At 43.6% G+C, this 20,118-nt stretch overlaps 1 protein-coding gene and 1 long non-coding RNA gene across 5 annotated transcripts in view; one reads left to right on the forward strand and one right to left on the reverse strand.

Moving 5' to 3' along the window:
- edrf1 (erythroid differentiation regulatory factor 1) overlaps positions 1–18,406 on the reverse strand; it is a 34,872-nt gene extending 16,466 nt beyond the window's left edge. For all 3 annotated transcript variants that reach the window (XM_042065465.1, XM_042065464.1, XM_042065463.1), the window contains exons 1-13: positions 17,976–18,406; positions 17,131–17,318; positions 7,691–7,757; positions 7,022–7,147; positions 6,183–6,307; positions 4,952–5,102; positions 4,420–4,533; positions 3,747–3,868; positions 2,373–2,484; positions 2,025–2,172; positions 1,800–1,911; positions 1,069–1,177; positions 633–749 (exon numbers count right to left, since the gene is read on the reverse strand). In XM_042065465.1, the coding sequence (XP_041921399.1) occupies positions 633–749; positions 1,069–1,177; positions 1,800–1,911; positions 2,025–2,172; positions 2,373–2,484; positions 3,747–3,868; positions 4,420–4,533; positions 4,952–5,102; positions 6,183–6,307; positions 7,022–7,147; positions 7,691–7,757; positions 17,131–17,318; positions 17,976–18,056 (1,572 nt within the window). In that variant the 5' untranslated portion in view covers positions 18,057–18,406. The remainder of the gene's footprint in view (positions 1–632; positions 750–1,068; positions 1,178–1,799; positions 1,912–2,024; positions 2,173–2,372; positions 2,485–3,746; positions 3,869–4,419; positions 4,534–4,951; positions 5,103–6,182; positions 6,308–7,021; positions 7,148–7,690; positions 7,758–17,130; positions 17,319–17,975) is intronic.
- LOC121685152 lies at positions 9,171–11,507 on the forward strand. 2 transcript variants are annotated; one of them, XR_006023272.1, is made up of 4 exons: positions 9,171–9,659; positions 10,275–10,305; positions 10,444–10,957; positions 11,482–11,507. It is a non-coding gene; the product is annotated as an uncharacterized LOC121685152 (long non-coding RNA). The 2 variants fall into 2 exon arrangements; XR_006023271.1 differs by lacking the exon at positions 11,482–11,507 and having other exon boundaries at positions 10,877–10,932.
- Positions 18,407–20,118: the final 1,712 nt, after the last annotated feature.

Here is a 20,118-nt window from a genome sequence, read left to right on the forward strand (position 1 = left end):
CACACATCAATACACAAACATGTCAATACAACCAGACACATACATACATACATACACCAATACACACACGCGCACACACACACACACACACAGATGAATACAAACACACACATAGATTAATACAAGCACACACACACACACACACACACATCAATACACAAACATGTCAATACAACCAGACACATACATACATACATACATACATACACCAATACACACACGCACACACACACAGATTAATACAAAAACACACATAGATTAATACAAACACACACACAAACACACACACACACACATCAATGCACAAACATATCAATACAACCAGACACATACATAGCAGTGTTTCCCACAGAATTGAATTGTATTTGTGGTGGTAGGCTTGCAGAATTAACTTGAATGCAACAGTTTTTAACAAATTAGCGCAGCGTGGTTATGATGCTAACCAGATTTAAGCACAATGTAGGACAACCTGGAAAATCATTGTGTGGTGGTCAACGTTGATATTGTGGTGGGCCGCCACAAATAAGTCAATGTATGGGAAACACTGCATACATACATACATACATACATACATACATACATCAATACACACGCGCGCGCGCACACACGCGCACACACACACACACACACACCTCGTCTTCATCACTACTGTAGCTGTCCTCGGAGCCGCCACCCCCCTCCTCACAGGTCACGCTCTCCTCATCCAGCTGGAACAGCTCAGCCAGCATGTACTGGGCCGACGCCATCATCTGCTCAGCCAATCACAGGAGAGGACATCATGTGTGTGTGTGCGCGTGTGTGTGTGTGTGTGTGTGGAACAGCTCAGCCAGCATGTACTGGGCCGACGCCATCATCTGCTCAGCCAATCACAGGAGAGGACATCATGTGTGTGTGTGTGTGTGTGTGTGTGTGTGTCTGTCTGGGTGGAACAGCTCAGCCAGCATGTACTGGGCCGACGCCATCATCTGCTCAGCCAATCACTGGAGAGGACATCATGTGTGTATGGATATGATGGGATGGGATGTGTCCTGATGGTGTGTGATGAGTGTGTGTGTGTGTGTGTGTTACCTGAGGGTGTCTCTCTTCATCCAGGAGTTTAACACAGTTCAGCAACAGAGTCCTGATGGTGCCATAATACTTCCTGTTCTGATTCTTCAGCATCATATTACTGGCAACCCTACACAAACACACACATTGAGAAATGTGAGCACAGGGTGAAGAGGATTGTTTTTGTAAAGGGCGTACCATCGTTATCTCGAAAGTTCCACGAAGTATTAACCACCCCATGAAGGGGAAATGCTAACGGCTATTATGGGTAGTGTAGTTCTTTCTTGTAGAGCAAGACTGCCACAGGCATTGCATCGACATTAAAATGACCAACACAGTACAAATGCAAAGAAAATACATGTAATCTCATCTCAACTATGGGCGCAGCCATGTTTGTCGTAAGGTTGTACGGCCACCTCGGGGTACCCTCGAGTACTACGAGGTAAAGGGGGCGTGCTTGCGTGAAATGCCGCAAGAAAGCTGGGTAATTTACACTTTTCCAACTCGGTGGGCAGATTTACGAGACAACTAGAAATGGCCACAAGACTGCCACAGGCAGGGTGAAGGGGAAATGCTGAGGGGTATTATGGGTAGTGTAGTTCTTACTTGTAGAGCAAGACTGCCACAGGCAGGGTGAAGGGGAAAAGCTGAGGGGTATTATGGGTAGTGTAGTTCTTACTTGTAGAGCAAGACTGCCACAGGCAGGGTGAAGGGGAAAAGCTGAGGGGTATTATGGGTAGTGTAGTTCTTACTTGTAGAGCAAGACTGCCACAGGTAGGGTGAAGGGATTCTGGCACTTCTCTTCTGTTGCCTCCTCGCATAGGGTTGTGAGGTCATAGAGCTTCACGATGTCACTTCCGCTGGCTGTAGGGGAGGAGGGCATGAGGTTGGCAAAGGACACACACAGACACACACACACACACACACACACACACACAGACACAGACACAGACAGACACACACACACACAAACACACCTTTGAAGAGCCAGTAGGTGTGTCCTTCCTTGGTGCAGTTGGACTTGAGGAAGGACAAGATGTTCTGGGCGATGTCCTTGACCACACGTGTTGAGAAGGTGGAGTTCTCCAGGTCAGGAATATCCTCCGTCTTAATCATCTCATATTTCTAGTGAAGAGAAAGAGAGAGAGAGAGGGATGGAGGGAGTGAGAGCGTGAGGTAAGAGAAAGGGAGGGAGAGGGGGAGAGAGGAGAGAAAGAGAGAGAGAGGGGAGAGAGGTGAAGAGAAGGAGGAAGAGGTGTACACTCTGGGACCAGATGAGCCAGGTGTGTGTGTGTGTGTGTGTGTGTGTGTGTGTGTATGGTTACCTGGACAATGCCATTGACATGGAAACACATGACCAGCTCGGGAACGTTGCACATGAGGTTGTCTAGCCAGTAGTCCATGCCTGTCAGAATGTTGATGGGCTTGTTGTTGTCCCTGACGACAAGACACACTCACCATGACCTCCCCGTAATACACATGACAAACACACACACACACTCATCCATGACCTACCCACAATACACACACAAAAATCTCTCTCTCTCTCACACTCTCTCTCTCTCTCGCACTCACACTCGCACTCACAATGACCTCCCCACAATACACATCATGACACACACACACACACCATGAGCCGAGTCAGATTAGCTGGGGACACACTTTTGTCAACACTAATTTTGTCCCCACCACTTTTGACAACTGAAAATGAAATGTCACAACAATGACCTCCTCCTCCTCAATGTTTTTATCACAAAACATCATAATGTAAGAGTAAAGGAAATGCAGCATTACAATATGTAAGGGATAATGTATAGAACGCCGGTCATTATTGGGAAAATAAGTCCCAACAGGGCTAACCGGCCGCCGAGGTGTCCTGTTATACGGATTTAATGGACGAGGGCAAAAAACTCCCCGACGCACAGCGGATAACTCGAAGGCCGTTATCCCGCTTATCACCTGGTTGCCACTGTAAAGCAAAGGAAACACGCGGTTCCGTTTAAAAAGAAGCTCACTAGATCAGCTTGTTGTACAACTTCAGCATGGACAGTTAGCTTGTTTACAGTTCATTCCATTGTTGCGAAGCCTGCAACCAAAGATTCTAGAGCGCTGCAACCGTCGTCCTACTATGGTTGTTATAGTTACCATTCATAAGCATTGATATGGAACGGTGTCCTGTTATTCAGAATGAATAGCCACCCCACCAGCCAATTAGAAAAGAGTATTTCTTCTCTCCGGGTGATGATCCCAACAGGGCGAAGCGACCCTCGGCGTTCTATACATTATCCCTTACATATTGTAATGCTGCATTTCCTTTAAACCTGAACTTTAAACCTAAACGGCTACTTGCCAAAACAAAATAATAAACTTCCCACGATATGACTTTAGCCTACATAGCCTAGCCTATTTGTTACCGTTCATCGTGGCATTTGCTGAGAAACAAATAGTTTGCAACAACAAACACTGAACTTGAATCAAACATTCTTTAGAACACAGCTGATCAACCGTCTGCTTTCACTTTTGGATGAAGTTCCAGTCCTTGCGTAGTGATATGAAAGACCTGAATTAGAAGCACAAACTCTGTTGCCATTGACAGCGGTCATTATTTTTTTTCAGAGGTCCTTTCCTCGAAAATAATGACCGCTAGAACTTTGGGAAATCCCATTCAAGTCAATGGAGTGTTCTAATCATTGACGTACCTGAGTCTTAGGCTGACAGCTGGGTACCGCCCCCCTCCAAATATGGGCATGTTGGAGCCCACCAGCATGTGAATGTCCTCAAACGTCCACATGATGTTCCGCACAAAGTCATTCCTCAAGCCCTACACACACACACAGACACACACAGACACACACACACACAGGTCAGGTGTGAACACACAGAACTGTCAGGTGTGTATATTTATCAAATGCATGGACTTGTTTAGAGGGAATTGTGTGAGAAGCCAAAAAAAATCATGAAACATGGAATTAACGTAATAAGTAATTGGCACCCCATTAGAAATGTTGTTTTTTTAGACAAATAGACACACTTTTGGATTTTTTTTGAGAAAACACAAAGCAGGACCATTTCAATAGCTCAACACAACTGAAACAACAATTGGCTTCCCCAAATTCAACTATTGTAATTCATATGGTTTTGGTTCAGTATTCTGTTTTGTTCATATACTTTTGCAAATGTCATATTTTGAGTTTTTGTGAGCTTAACCACTTTTATTGAATATACAATAAAAATATATTCTGTCTATTATTTGGCAGCTTTACAAATTGGGGTTTGGATGTGCATTAAATAACGTTATTATAATGTTTTGTAAAAAACAACTGACCATGCCTGGGTTCACTGTGAAGTATATGTGTGTGTGTGTATGTATACCTGACTGCTCTCTCCTTCATCAAAGAGTGTGGGGAGATTCTGTTCTTTGGGTATTGAAGCCACATCACTCGCCAATGCCACATCAGCCAAAGCAAAAGAGCAGCCCAATCCCTCCTGCAACACACACACACACACACACAACCATACATATCAGCATACATGCACACCCACATTATATATAATTAACATTCAAGCTCCTGATTCTACTGGACACAGCCAACTCCGGTACTATGGCAACACCCTCAATCCCAACCCTCCCCTACCACACACACACACACAACCATACATGTCAGCATACATGCACACCCACATTATACATAATTAACATTCAAGCTCCTGATTCTACTGGACACAGCCAACTCCGGTACTATGGCAACACCCTCAATCCCAACCCTCCCCTACCACACACACACACACAACCATACATGTCAGCATACATGCACACCCACATTATACATAATTAGCATTCAAGCTCCTGATTCTACTGGACACAGGCAGCCGCAGCCCCAATGCCAACCCCCCCGCCCCCTACCTCTTCGGAAGGGGCGTGGTCTTCGCAGTGGGAGGCGGAGCTGTTGAAGGTGGCTGGCCAGGAGAGGCCACAGTCCTCTACCCTCCCACAATCCTCCTCGTCCTCCTCAGCCTCCGCCGACACAGGCTCTGCGGCGCCATCACCATTTATACTGAGAGTGGACACACACGCACACACGCACACACACACGCATCTAAGTAGGCTTTTTAAACTCCAAAACTCACAGCCCAAAGAAATGGCTGTTACTTCCAATTGAAAAGGATAACGTAAGGGTTAGACTTGGTGTTGTTGTAAGAGTGGGACTTGGTGTTGGGGTTGGTGGACTGGGCAACCAGACACACACCTGTAGTAGTGGAACTTGGAAGGATGGCCATTTGGGTAGGTGTCAGGGACAAACAGTAGAGGAAATGGCTTCTGAGTTGGTGTTAGGGTTGGTGTTAGGGGTATGGGTTGGGGTATGGGTTGGTGTTAGGGTTCAGTATGGGTTGGGGTTAGGGGTATGGGCTGGTGTTAGGGGTATGGGTATGGGTTGGGGTTAGGGGTATGGGCTGGGGTTAGGGGTATGGGCTGGGGTTAGGGGTATGGGTATGGGCTGGTGTTAGGGGTATGGGTTGGGGTTAGGGGTATGGGTTGGGGTTAGGGGTATGGGCTGGGGTTAGGGGTATGGGCTGGGGTTAGGGCTGGTGTTAGGGGTATTGGTATGGGCTGGTGTTAGGGGTATGGGTATGGGTTAGGGGTATGGGCTGGTGTTAGGGGTATGGGTTGGGGTTAGGGCTGGTGTTAGGGGTATGGGTTGGGGTTAGGGGTATGGGCTGGTGTTAAGGTTCGGTATGGGCTGGTGTTAAGGTTCGGTATGGGCTGGGGTTAGGGGTATGGGCTGGGGTTAGGGGTATGGGTATGGGTTGGGGTTAGGGGTATGGGCTGGTGTTAAGGTTCGGTATGGGCTGGTGTTAAGGTTCGGTATGGGCTGGGGTTAGGGGTATGGGCTGGTGTTAGGGGTATGGGCTGGGGTTAGGGGTATGGGCTGGTGTTAGGGGTATGGGCTGGGGTTAGGGGTATGGGCTGGGGTTAGGGGTATGGGCTGGGGTTAGGGGTTAGGGGTATGGGCTGGGGTTAGGGGTTAGGGGTATGGGCTGGGGTTAGGGGTATGGGCTGGGGTTAGGGGTATGGGCTGGGGTTAGGGGTATGGGCTGGGGTTAGGGTTCGGTATGGGCTGGTGGTAGGGACACACCTGTAGTAGAGGAACTTGGAGAGGATGGCCTTCTGGTACCAGTGTTCTTTGCTCTTCTTCTTGCGCTGCCACTTCTGGTCAATCAGCCGCTGGTAGAACTCCTTTAGCCACGTCCAGTCTCCTGTCTACACACACACACACACACACACACAGCAGTAGGATTGTAACAGTACACAAAAATCCTGATTCAGCACGTACCTCGGTGTTGAAGTCACGGTTCGGTTAATGTTTGGTCCTGCTAGCCTAACATTCACTGGCAATATTGCTGATGCTCATAAGAAGGAATAGAATTTTGAAAAGGTGTCAAATGTCAAATGTGGAACTCAACAATTTGAAACATGGTCCACATGCAAAAATGCCTACGGTAGATTACTGTTTAATACTGCACAGTTCAGTATGTGTATCTTTACACCACTAGTCAGCACACACACACACACACACACACACACAAACACTCAGAAGACAACACACACACACACAGTCAGCAGACCCCTGAGATAGCTATACCTGCAGCACTGTAAGCATACCTGTGTGACACACCTGAGAGGACACACACTGAGATAGAAGCACCTGTGCGACTCACCTGAGATAGAAGCACCTGTGTGACTCACCTGAGAGGACACACACTGAGATAGAAGCACCTGTGCGACTCACCTGAGATAGAAGCACCTGTGTGACTCACCTGAGAGGACACACACTGAGATAGAAGCACCTGTGTGACTCACCTGAGATAGAAGCACCTGTGTGACTCACCTGAGAAGACACAGACTGAGATAGAAGCACCTGTGTGACTCACCTGAGAGGACACAGACTGAGATAGAAGCACCTGTGTGACTCACCTGAGAGGAGCGCATGAAGAGTTCCTGGACGTCGAGTTCGTCCAGCAGGAGTGTCCGGCCCACCCGATGCACAGCCAGACTCACGTGGCTCTTACTGTAGGGGATCTTCAACAGCTTCTTAATGTTCTACACACACACACACACACACACACACACGCACGCACACGCACGCGCGCACGCACACAAAACAGTGTTAACTTACTGTTCTGCACACACACACTCACCATCATCACTGTTTTACACAAATACACAAACACACACACAACAATGTTCACTTACTGTTAGACACACACACACACACACTTACCACAGAAAAAACCCCCACAACATCATACAAACACATGCACACAGACCCCCATCTGCACACGTGCGCACACACACACACACACACACACACACACACACACACACACACACACACACACACACACAAAACAGTGTTAACTTACTGTTCTGCACACACACACACTCACCATCATATACTTATTGTTTTACACAAATACACAAACAACAGTGTTCGCTTACTGTTAGACACACACACACACTTACCACAGAATAAAACACCACATCCACATACAAACACATGCACACAGACCCCCATCTGCAAGCGCACGCGCACGCACACGCACACGCGCAAGCGCACACACACACACACACACACACACCTACCTCAGAATCAGACACCACATCTACATCATCTCCAATGCAGTCAATGAAGTCATAGGCCATCCCGAAGCTGCAACACACACACACAAATTACATGAACACATGCACTATACATAAACACTCCATTAAAGGCCACATACAGTCAGATAAAAACACACACAGCAACACTACTATAAGAACGTGTGTGTGTGTGTGTGCGTGCATGTGAGAACCTAGAGAAGGGTTTGGTCCCTAGCAAACATCCCTGCTGTCTGTGTGTGTGTGTGTGTGTATATATATGTGTGTGTGTGTGTGTGTATACGTGTATAAGTATGTAAGTATATATACAGTATGTGTGTGTGTGTGTGTGTATATATGTGTGTGTGTATACGTGTATATGTAAGTATATATAGTTTTTTCTATAGTATAGAAATTTGGTCTCTGCATTTAACCCAATCGGTGAATTAGTGAAACACAAACAGCACACAGTGAACACACAGTGAGGTACACACTAATCCCGGCACAGTGAGCTCAGGGAGCAGTGAGGGGTTAGGTGCCTTGCTCAAGGGCACTTCAGCCGTGCCTACTGGTCGGGGTTCGAACCGGCAACCCTCCGGCTACAAGTCTGAAGCGCTAACCAGTAGGCCACGGCTGCCCCTTGTGTGTGTGTGTGTGTGTGTGTGTGTGTGTGTGTGTGTGTGTGTGTGTGTGTGTGTGTGTGTGTGTGTGTACTTATCCTACCGACCAATAGGGGACTATGGGTTGATTGCACACCAACCAATAGGGGACAATTGACTGAGTGGGGACCTAAAACCATAGTCCCCACCAGGATAACAGCTATACATGATAGCAGCTGTCATGCTAACATACCTAGCATCAATATCTCTGAAAGTTTTCATCGTCCCCAAAAGTTCTGATTTTGTCCGAATGTGTGTGTGTGCTGAAGATCGAAGCTTAGGAGTGAGACACCTTTGGTCAGTGGCTGTATTGCAGGTGTGTAAACTATGCTGCAGGCTCCACCCCAATGACATTGTCTGAAGTCAGGTTCCGCCCACAGAAGTGGGCATTGTCACATGATGTATCAGGTGACCATAAGCCACCAAGAAACCAGGAAAAGACAGTTACTGGAGAACAGCAAAGGAAGTTTACCCATAGGCTAAGGTTACTAGCCTATTAGACATGGTGAAACCAAGCTTATTACCTCTATATTGCCATATTCAACAGAATCTCCATAAAAAGCCTGTTTCAAAGTTGTGTTTTATCTATGGCCTATGATAAACCTGGTTTAACGGGTCAACTAACTTTAAAGTTTGCCTAGATTTGTGTGTTAACGCCACTCCTTCCAGCAACTTGGCCATCTTAGTTTAATTTTCATGTCATTGATTACTTGTTTGCACAAATTAATGAGTGATTATTCAACATAGGCTTCAAGTAGGCTACTTTACAGGCCTAGCCTACTATTACTAGAGTATTACTAGATTACTACACGTTTGAAATTGTCTGTGTTACGTTCGCTAATTGCATAGTATTTAAGCACTTCTCGACTAATGTCCCCATACAGACTATAGGACACCCCTCCCCCCAACATTTTGGCGGTTTGGCTGCACTCCCTTTTCCACTCTCGCACTCCCGGTCTCATCAGACTCAAGTCCCCAAATAGACTATACGAACAGATCCCCCCACCCCACCCCAGATGCTTTTGGCGGGCTCAGTTTTACAACTAGGCTATATCAGCACTTTTTGTATTCCATAGGTTTAGTCTAAAACATTTCTAATTGATGATACCGGAATATAAACAATTAAATTAATGAAAATAAAAATGTATTAATTTCGGTTATTTTATTTCAAACAACGCAAGAGATTCACGTCCAATCAGCAGCGATCTATCCCACAACGTCTTTCTTCTACAACAAGAAGTACTTTGACAAGCGCCATTTTGATGAAACCAGGAGTAGGTGAAACGTGGAGGAGAGGACACGTGTGTGCTGTAAATGTAAGTTTAATGTTCTGTCTTGTATTGCTTTATACTTGAGAAACATATTTGTGATAGAACAGCAGGGTAGTTCTTGTTGCTACGTTATAATCGCATTAACGTTAGGTTAGTTACTGGATACGAGTCTAACACCACTCTGCTGGTACTACGGTAGTAAGTGTTGAATTAATGCGATGTATAACGTTATACTTTTACTTTTGACGGCTTTGATCCTCGAAGCCTGCATGCTTAAACCATGTAACGTTTCAGCAAGCCAACTACCAAATGTTATTAAGATGGCAAGCAAACGAAGTTCGCACGTTAGCAAATTACCTACAAATAGACGTTAGCATAGATGGTCTAACAGGGGACATGTCTGCACGCTGGCAAGTTCACCTAACGTTGCCTGACAAAACCAGACAGCATGCTAATGAAGTAAACACGTTAGCAAGTTAGAAAGTTATCAAAAAAAGTAGAGACCTTGCTACTGTTAATAAGTCAATACTTTAGCGAGCTATCATAATGACAAAGTAGCTTAACAGCCTAGTTATACAGACATTAGGCTAACGTTAGAGATATTAAGTTGTTTTCCCCCCATGATGTCAGTCTTATATTCTTCTATTATTATCTCCTTAGATATTACTTGTTGAGCATGTGAAATGACAAGGTAAGCATGTCAAATTTGTATTCCTATGGTCATGCTTATTCCAGATTAAATTTGGGCTAACATATTGATGTATAATATGTATTAGACTATTATTAGTGTAATGGTGTAAAATGCATGCTTTTCTTTTCTATTGCACAGTACCAACTCGGAGAGGTTCTTAAAACGAATTTTAGTTTTGCGCCAGCATCACTCAAAGTGTGAATCCCTCTATGATAAAATGGTATAGTTGACAGCTACACTCTCATTAGTTTGCACATCACAGTAATGTTCCTGTTTGACAATTCTCTAAATAAATTGTGTATGGGATGAGGCAAAATTGTAATATAAAAGGATGATGTTGCTCTTATTAAATCAATAATAGACCATTTAATGCAATGAACTGCTATAGACCCAGGACTTGGAGATGGAGGCATACTGTAGATGACTGTTACTGTTTGCCTGTGTGCCATGTGAAGAAAGAGCAATCATTATTGTTCATATGCAATAAAAACATTCTTGAGAAAATGTCTTATGGGCATGAATAGTGGAATTAGATGATCATTTCATAGCTTATACTGTATGTTTGTTACAGGCAACCATGGGGAAGCAGGAGAGCGATGCAGAATCGGGATACAAAACGGAAGGCCCAAAAAGAACAACAAAAGTACGAAATGTAAGTAATTTACATTCTAAACATGTTAAATCACCCAGTGTTTACTCCAGGAGACGTGTTGTGTGCTACAGGTGTGAACACAAAACTCGGAAATATGTTTGGACCTGATTCTCCTTATATTGTCTGGTCTTATGTGATGGCTATATATTTGATTCTCTGTATATTGTCTGGTAATATGTGATTGTTATATACACTATATTTCCAAAAGTATTGGGTCACCTGCCTTGACCCCGATATGAACTTCAGTCACATCCTATTCTTAATCCATAGGGTTTAATATGACGTTGGTCCACTCTTTTAAGATATAACAGCTTCAACTCTTCTGGGAAGGCTTTCCACAAGGTGTAGGAGTGTTCCCAGAAGAGTTGAAGCTGTTATAGCAGAAAATGGTGTCATATTAAGCCCTATGGATTAATAACAGGATGTGACTGAAGTTTATATGGGGGTCAAGGCAGATGACCCAATACTTTTGGCAATATAGTGTATATATTTGATGTCCTCCTATGTGTTCTTGTCCTCCACAGAACAGTGCTTCAGAATCAGTTCCAGAGCTACAGCGAACGGAAAGTGTGTTTGTAAGTGATAATATAAGACTACTTGAACCAGTGAAATATGGGAGAACAAATTGTGTTTGTGTATTTGTTGTACAATGTTGTCTTGATGTTAATGAATGAGTTATGCTTTATCATAGATGTGGTGATAGTTGTCATGGTGTTAGTAGATTACATTTCATAGATACTCCTATTACTCTCATTCATGGTATTTGACTTCATCACAGCTTTTTTTAATATCAGTAAGCAGACTGCAAAACTTTCTAAACATTGCTTTAAAATTAATCTTTGTTTTTCTATCTGAAGCTCACAAAAGAGATGCTGGGCATTCCAAGGGATTCTTTGCCCAGCAGTGAAGATAGTGGCAGCGAGGACGATTATGTTCCGGACTCAAATAGCAGCAGCTCAGAGGAGCCCAGTGATGAGGAACCTGCAAAGAAGGTCAGGCCCAAAGTTTCTTCTGCCAAGTCCAGTGATGAGGAACCTGCAAAGAAGGTCAGGCCCAAAGTTTCTTCTGCCAAGTCCAGTGATGGCACAACAACAACAACATCCTTTTCTGCCACTGACAATGAGAAGTCTTCAAGTGAGTCAGTAGTTGTAATGAATGTGAAAAAGAAATCAGATGGGTCAAGGGCCTACAGCAAAAGGCATTTTTGTCTTTTTTGTTCAAAGCCTTATGCAAAAATGGCAAGACACTTGGAACATGTACACAAAAATGAAGCAGAAGTAGCTGCAGCTGTTAGATTCCCCAAAAACTCTAAATCAAGAAGAATTCACCTGGACCTTCTGCGCAAAAAAGGAAACCGGGCACACAACATTGACGTGATTCGTGAAGGCTCTGGCGTGATAGTTCCTTGTAAACAAACAAGTGACCGTAATATCAATCCTCAAGATTTCCTGCATTGTTTAAGCTGCCAAGGGCTTTTCAAGAGAAGGTTTCTTTGGAAGCATATGAAAAGGTGCACTCTGGCTAGACAGTGTGGGGTACTCAAACCTGGCAAAAACAGAATACAATCACTCTGTGCAAACGCTCAACCTGTACCAGTGGGAGTAAGTGCTAAGTTATGGAAGCTCTTAAGTGAAATGAGTCAGGATGATGTTACCCATGCCGCTAAAAATGACGTGTGCATTGTAAAGATGGGAGAGCAAATGTTTAACAAAATTGGCCATGATCCTTCAAAACACGAATACATTAGGCAAAAGATGAGGGAGGTTGGAAGACTGCTGTTAGCAGGTACACAGGAATCCCCAATGAAGACGATGGAGGATTTCATTCTTCCGTCGAACTTTCCACATGTTGTGAATGCTGTGAAGGATGTAGCAGGCTTTGACAGTAACTCCAATTCTTTCAAAATACCTTCACTGGCTTTAAAATTAGGCCACAGCTTGCAGAAGATTGCGAGCATTATTGAATGTAATGCAATGATATCGGGGAAAAAGAAAATTGTTGAAAATGCACAACACTTCAAACAAATTTACCGAACATGCTGGAATGAAAATGTTTCCTCATCTGCACTGAAAACACTTTCAGAAGCGAAGTGGAACACCCCACAACTGCTGCCATTCACTGAAGATGTTAAAAAAATGCACATGTACATGGATCAAAAACAAAAAGAAGCATACCAACAGCTAACAAACGAGAAATCATCAAGGAACTGGGTTGATCTAGCTGAGGTAACCCTCGCTCAGCTCATACTGTTCAACCGTAGAAGAGAGGGGGAGGTGTCAAAAATGCGCCTAACTGCCTTCACTGAAACTGATGTGCCATTGCATGCAGATGTAGCTGAGGCTCTAACTGCTCTAGAGAAGAAGCTGTGTGAACACTTCAAAAGGATTGAAATTCGTGGGAAGAGAGACAGGAAGGTCCCTCTACTGCTAACCCCAGCAATGCAGGCGTCCATGGAATTGTTAGTGAAGACTCGTGCATCCTGTGAGGTTCTCGAAAATAACATCTATTTTTTTTCCAGACCTAGACAAGAAACGTTTATTCGAGGCTACAAGTGCATTCACCAGTTTGCAAAGGAGTGCCAAGCCAAATACCCAGAGCGCTTATCCTCTACGAAATTAAGGAAACATGTATCCACACTTTCCAAGGTTTTGAACCTCAAAGATACAGAAATGGATCAATTGGCTGATTTTTTGGGCCACAACATCGCAGTCCACCGCAAGTTCTATCGTCTGCCAGAAGGAACACTACAACTGGCTAAAGTTAGTAAAGTCCTGAAAAGTTAGTAAAGTTAGTAAACATCCTACCTACCTTCAGCTGCTAAGAAACGTAAGTATTAAGGGTAACAGTGTTTCCTCTACATTTATCTCAGCATGCCCCCCCCCCCCCCCCCCATTGTTTAATTAATACCGCCACGGTATCAGAATCAGGGCAGACGCACATTTGCTTTTTAAATAATCCTGCAACGTATCCTCCCCTGCTGGCTGCCGCTCACATTGCAATTTAACAATAAGTAGCCTAAACTAGTCAGAGGTTATTATGGCCCGTCCAGTTTTAGTTTACATATTATATATTGTATTGATGTAGCCTATTCATTTAGCAGTGCCACTGCTTCAGAATTAGGGGAGACTCAAAATATTGTCCGGAAGCATAGTACTAGTAGGCTAAATGCCCTCCGCTGGCTGCTGAAAATTGCAGTTTAAGAATAAACAGCAATGCTAATCCGAGGTACCTGCCGCCACTGTTAAAAAAAATCTAGCGGAAAAACTGGGTAATATGAATGCTTGCAGGTTGTCTTGAAGGTGTTGAACATGATGCTGATTTTAATGTCTGAAACGCAGGAACTTCAAAGAAGAAACAGTGCATGCAATCAGAGGAAGAGTCCGAGGATCCAGGTTCAGCTGCTAAGAAACGTAAGTATTAAGAGTAATATGAATGCTTGCAGGTTGTCTTGAAGGTGTTGAACATGATGCTGATTTTAATGTCTGAAACGCAGGCACTTCAAAGAAGAAACACTGCATGCAGTCAGAGGACGAGTCCGAGGATCTAGGTTCAGCTGCTAAGAAACGTAAGTATTAAGAGTAATATGAATGCTTGCAGGTTGTCTTGAAGGTGTTGAACATGATGCTGATTTTAATGTCTGAAACGCAGGCACTTCAAAGAAGAAACATTGCATGCAATCACAGGACGAGTCCGAGGATCCAGGTTCAGCTACTAAGAAACGTGAGTAAGGTTTTGTTCATGCCTAACTGATAAATAAATGTCATCGGAGACAGCAGGGGCCATATTCACAAAGAATCTTAAGGCTAAAAGTAACTACTAACTTTCAGAGAATGCTGTAGCAACATAATTGACATCCCCAGAAAGTCCTCTGCATGTAACTTTAGGTATGGACAAGAAATGTAGCCACCACATCCAAACGATTCGCAAATGTACGTAGCCACCATGTTATTCAACTACACCATGACGACCTATGCGGTACATGCTCACAACGTTGCCACAATATAACTGTCAGCTGGGGATTAACTCAAAGTATTTTAGCCCTAAAAGTAGCACCTAAGTCTGGGATAGCTTAGAAATAGTCAAGAAGACTCCTAACTCACTAAAACCTTTTCACAAACATTTGGGTAACACTTTACTTGACGGGTGAGTTCATAACACATAACTCATAGCAGCTGTCATAAACTGCACATAAAGCATTCATGACTGTTTCATGATACATGACTCAATATTCATACCAAACCTTTCATGAATGTGAAGCAAAAAATAAATAAATCAGAAGCAAAAAATTGCTTCTCCTCTTTGCAAACGTGTCTTCATACAGATTCATTTTAAAAAATGTTGTTTGCCCTTCACAAAATGTGTGTTGCAGACAGGATGGTGATTTGTGGTGTGAAATTGTTTTTGTTTTAGGCACATCAAAGATGAAGAGCCAAAGTAAATGTGATGAAATGAACTCCGATGTTCCAGATGCAGCATCCAAGACATGTAAGTATGATGGATGTTTGTGTTCTGATATGAACTTATGTAGTCCGATCAAAACTAGTGTAGCAAATGATAGGGTTTGTGTTCAAGTAAATATGTTAAACCTGTCAGGAAACTGAGCTAAAATAAATGTATAGGCCTCTGTCTTTATCAAATTAAAACTTGTCAAACAACTTCATCATACAACAATTCATTCATTGTCAGACTTGAAAGACACATAAGTGTGAATATTTTTGGTTAAGCATATTTCATTAGTGTCTTTTTGATATTCTTTGTTGTGATTCTATTTCACAGCCTGCCGCAAGAGAAGACCATGGAGTCAAGAAGAAATCCGCGCTGTTGAGAAGACCCTGATGAAATTTATCACTACAGGCAGAACTCCTGGGAAGGCAGACTGCGTTTCTTGTATCAACTCAGCACCTGAAGCACTTAAGTTCCGTGACTGGATGTCAGTTAAGTTTTATGTCAAAAATCGTTGTGTGTCCTACCAAAGAACCACACAGACCCTTTTATAGCAATTTGATAAGAATGAGTTTGGGGGTGGGAGATGGGAATGTGTTCAGTTTTCTTAACAGGGCTTGAGCATTTCAGAGGACCACACAATACATGCCCTGTACTTACACAGTATTCTTGTTTATATTTTATGTTGGCAGAGGGTCGGCAATGTTTTTGTCATTGGTATTACAGTACATGCACTTTATTTTAACAGTACTTAAATGATTTTAGGTTGGGAGAGGGTCAATTGTGTACTTTCGTTGTTAATACTACATGCTCATACAAACAGGCTTTAGAGGAAAATTAATGATGCTCATGATTGTAATAATGTTGAAGTGTAAAGAGTTGTGTGTGAGAAGAAGGTACGTTGTATCCTTGTTGACGAGGTTCGTTAAAAATATTCTGACAACACAATTTTTTTTATTCATTTTAATATTTCTTTTATTTTCATTATTCACTTGGTATCTGCAATGCCTGAGTAGATATTTTATATTGAGAAGGTATCTGCTTTTTCACATGGTGTTGACTGTAGCATTACTAGCACTTTCAGAAATAATGTACGCTAATAACTATCACAACAATCTACCTCATAACGTTCTAATGAAGTGTGGTTGTGCATTCTGGCACTGTGTTAAGCAGCCAATAAATGTGTTGATTGCTACTAATGTTTTTATTTCTTTCCTTGTGTATACGTATTAGCTTCAACTCGGTGTCATGAGGCAGGTCTCACGAGTATTTCCAAAACAACAGTAAATCCTCAAATACCTCATGGTATTATAGTATAAGATGCATTGCAACTTGAACAAATATGGTTTACATTACATGTGCTCCTTCAGAATGGTTTTCAGTATATCCAAGAAAATACAGAAGTTGGTCCCCAGATTGCACTGTGCTTGTTGATTACATCACTTGGGTGGGCGTAACTATGGGCGGGGCCAGAGTCCTCACTTTGACCACCTGACACCTGTCCCCTGTGGCTGGTCAGGAGTCAGGTGTCAGACTAACTTCAGGTATGAAGTGTGTATTCTATATTCCAACTGATTTGCTTATTACTGAACCCATATACAATGCTCCTGTGCAATGCCTTGTCTGTACCATGCTTAGAAAGTGGTGTCCCCAAAAGTGACCGTTCTGTCAGGTGTCCCCAGGCGGTGATAAAGATGGGTATGTGTGTGTGTGTGTGTGTGTGTGTGTACCTAGAGAAGGGTTTGGTCTTGCTGCTGGTCCCAAGCACAGAAGTTCCAGCAGGTCCTAGCTGACTCTCCCTGAGCCAGTTGGCCGGAGGCAGCTTCAGGTCCGTCTGCTCCTGCAGTACGGCATACGAGCACGCAGGGGGCGCCGCAGAGTACTTCACCACAGCACGACTCTTCACCACCACTGTCCCCTGTGCACATGAAAACACACACACACACACAGGTGGGAAGGATAACTTGCCATTACTCTCTCTGTCTTACTCTCTCTGTCTGTCTGTCTGTCTGTCTCAGTCAGACAGACAGACAGACAGACAGACAGACACACACACACACACACATACACATACACAGTGGAAGAAGATGGCACCTCAGGAATACACACACAGGACACATACACACACGTGACAAAGCGCACACACTACGCTACATAACACGTCGTGTAACCTTTGACACTCCGTTGATTCTGCCTCAAACACACACAGACACACACAGACACACACGCACTTCCTAACATACAGGAACTGAATTCACACTGACACTTTGGGAATCGATATGACAAATGAAGCCTGACGCAGGGAGACTGCGAACTCAAACACACACTGTCTTTCACACACTCTCTCTCTCTCACTCTCTTTCTCACACACACACACACACACACACACACACACACACACACACACACACACACACACACACACACATTATCTGACCGAAAATGCAGTTGACGTTAGGCAAAGTTAACTGGCTGAACAAAAAACAGAGCTACGAATTCCAGTCCGACGCAGTTAGTTAGGCTATGCTAACATACGTGGGAAACACAAGCCGACTTTAACCTTACGCTCAATTACCTGTTTGTTGTCTTCACTTCCGTCACTCATGTCTCCACCGTCCGGTCTCTCCGAAACGGGTGTGCTGTCCGTGGAGCTCATTCTGAGGCTCTCGTCTCCATCTAGTATCCGTTATGTCCAGAACTTTCTCGCACTCTCCAGACTGGTCCGTGGCAACAAGCATTAGCCTGTTAGCACCGCACTGCTAACTTAAGTTGCACTTGAACACATCCACGTTGACTCAAGAATCGGCGAGAATGTGAAAACTTGCATGAAATACAAGAAGACACTGTCTCCCCTATATTGTTGCGTATCCTGGGATGTTTACGAATTATGTAATTTTCTTTTCCACCGCATTAAACCACTTTTTATCATGCAGCTAAATGTCATGTACCATAACATCAAAACTTCCGGCGTGAGAAGGAAACGCTCTTCTTCGTTGACCCCTTTCTTCTGTTTTGCTGCTGCTGGGAACTTTACTGATGCATTGCTGCCCTCTTCTGGACCAATTTATTACACCACCTCCTAGATTAAAGTAACAGTTAGCGCTCTCATAGAAGTAATGGGCATAGTTTATTTTCTGAAGTCATACAAAATAAGCTACCGGTGTTATTGGGAGCTCCTCCTTTTCTGAAGCCACTCTGATAGTTTAGCACTTTCCTCCCTCCATAAACTGCATTAATTCTCTAATTCATCAGACGCTCTGATAATTTAGCCTTGATGCATCACAAATCAAACTGAAAATGGTAGCCTACTAAAAACGAGATGTTTAACAAGTTGTAAAAGAAGCTGTGTCATTGATGCATTTAAAAATGTTCCTCTAGCGGCTAGCCTATTTCATGAGCCTGTACAAAAACGCACTAGGTCCCTCACAAGTCCATGGCACTCCTCACTGTCTCAGGCACACACACCACTGCTTTATAAGCCACCGCAGCAAAGCTCCTGAAGTCTGTCATTGCTCATATCATGTGTTTTTGTTAATTCCCCCTGGTGGTCAAAACCACCAATCAATGTTGATATCATGCATCTGTCAGTATACTGTTATACTATAGTATAACATAGCCTACCACAGTTGTCTATGCATGATCCACAAAAATTCAACTTCTATCCACAATCATAGCCTACTGTTCTCATGTTTAATAAACATGCTACAAATTGGAAATAAATGTCCATTTGTAATGTATATTTGTCATAAAAAGTCTTATGTAAGTAAATGTGCTACAAAAATCACTCCCAGACAAGAAAGACAATTCGACCACTAGGTGGCACTCTAATGTATTTCAGGAATTCCTTCAATCAGAAACAAGCTACAAGCCTAGAAATCTAGACGCACCCTAGCGGCAGCGAATTACATTTGCTGCCAGGGCTAGTCTAGCAACTCTCTGTTGGCTTGTGAGCTGGAAAAATTAAACTTCTATTAGGCCAATCAAATCGTGTAAAGACGTTAGGCGGGCTTAACATAATGATTGATGGCAGAGTTGCAACGGTTTGGCTTGAATTCCCTGCTACTTGAAAACAAAGAAGATGGATGTTGCTGTTGACGAACAGCGTGACACGTTAAGCTTTTTTTTAAGTTGGCAAAAGTTTGAACTAGCCAACTAGCTCCGCTGGTGGGAAAACCCATGGGACTCATAGCGCTGTCAGCGCTGTCCTATTGCGTGCAGAGAGAATTTGAAAGACAACCGATTATCCTGCCCCTTGGACTGAGCACTGCCAACGGTGAGTGCCCAGACCCTACATTTTAATGTGGGTCTGGCTCGTCAGGCTAACAAGCTAGAGTGATGACACTCACTTTAGCAAGAAAGGAGGGAAACTAACTGTGCATGAGCACAGTGAGTGTCATCACTAGCTTGTTTCTGATTGGAGGAATTCAAGGTGTTACGACCGTCCCCTGTTACAACTGGCCCTTGTCTCCCCTACATACTGTAGGTGCATTGGGTTGATGAAGGAAGGCTATAATGTAACAGTAGCAGTAACAGTAGTCTTACTGTAAGTCCCATTCAGGGCTACCCTGAACAGTGCTTTGTGTTCAGATTACAGGTGCAGCAGATGGTTGTGATCAAAGATTCTAGAACAGAGCTCTGTTCTAGAATCTTTGGTTGTGATGCAGAGCAGTGATGCCATAAAGAGAATGTTTCTTTGGTGATGTTCTAGAACTCTGGAG

The sequence above is a fragment of the Alosa sapidissima genome, chromosome 16 (assembly GCF_018492685.1).
Source record: "Alosa sapidissima isolate fAloSap1 chromosome 16, fAloSap1.pri, whole genome shotgun sequence".
Classification (NCBI taxonomy): Eukaryota; Metazoa; Chordata; class Actinopteri; order Clupeiformes; family Clupeidae; genus Alosa; species Alosa sapidissima.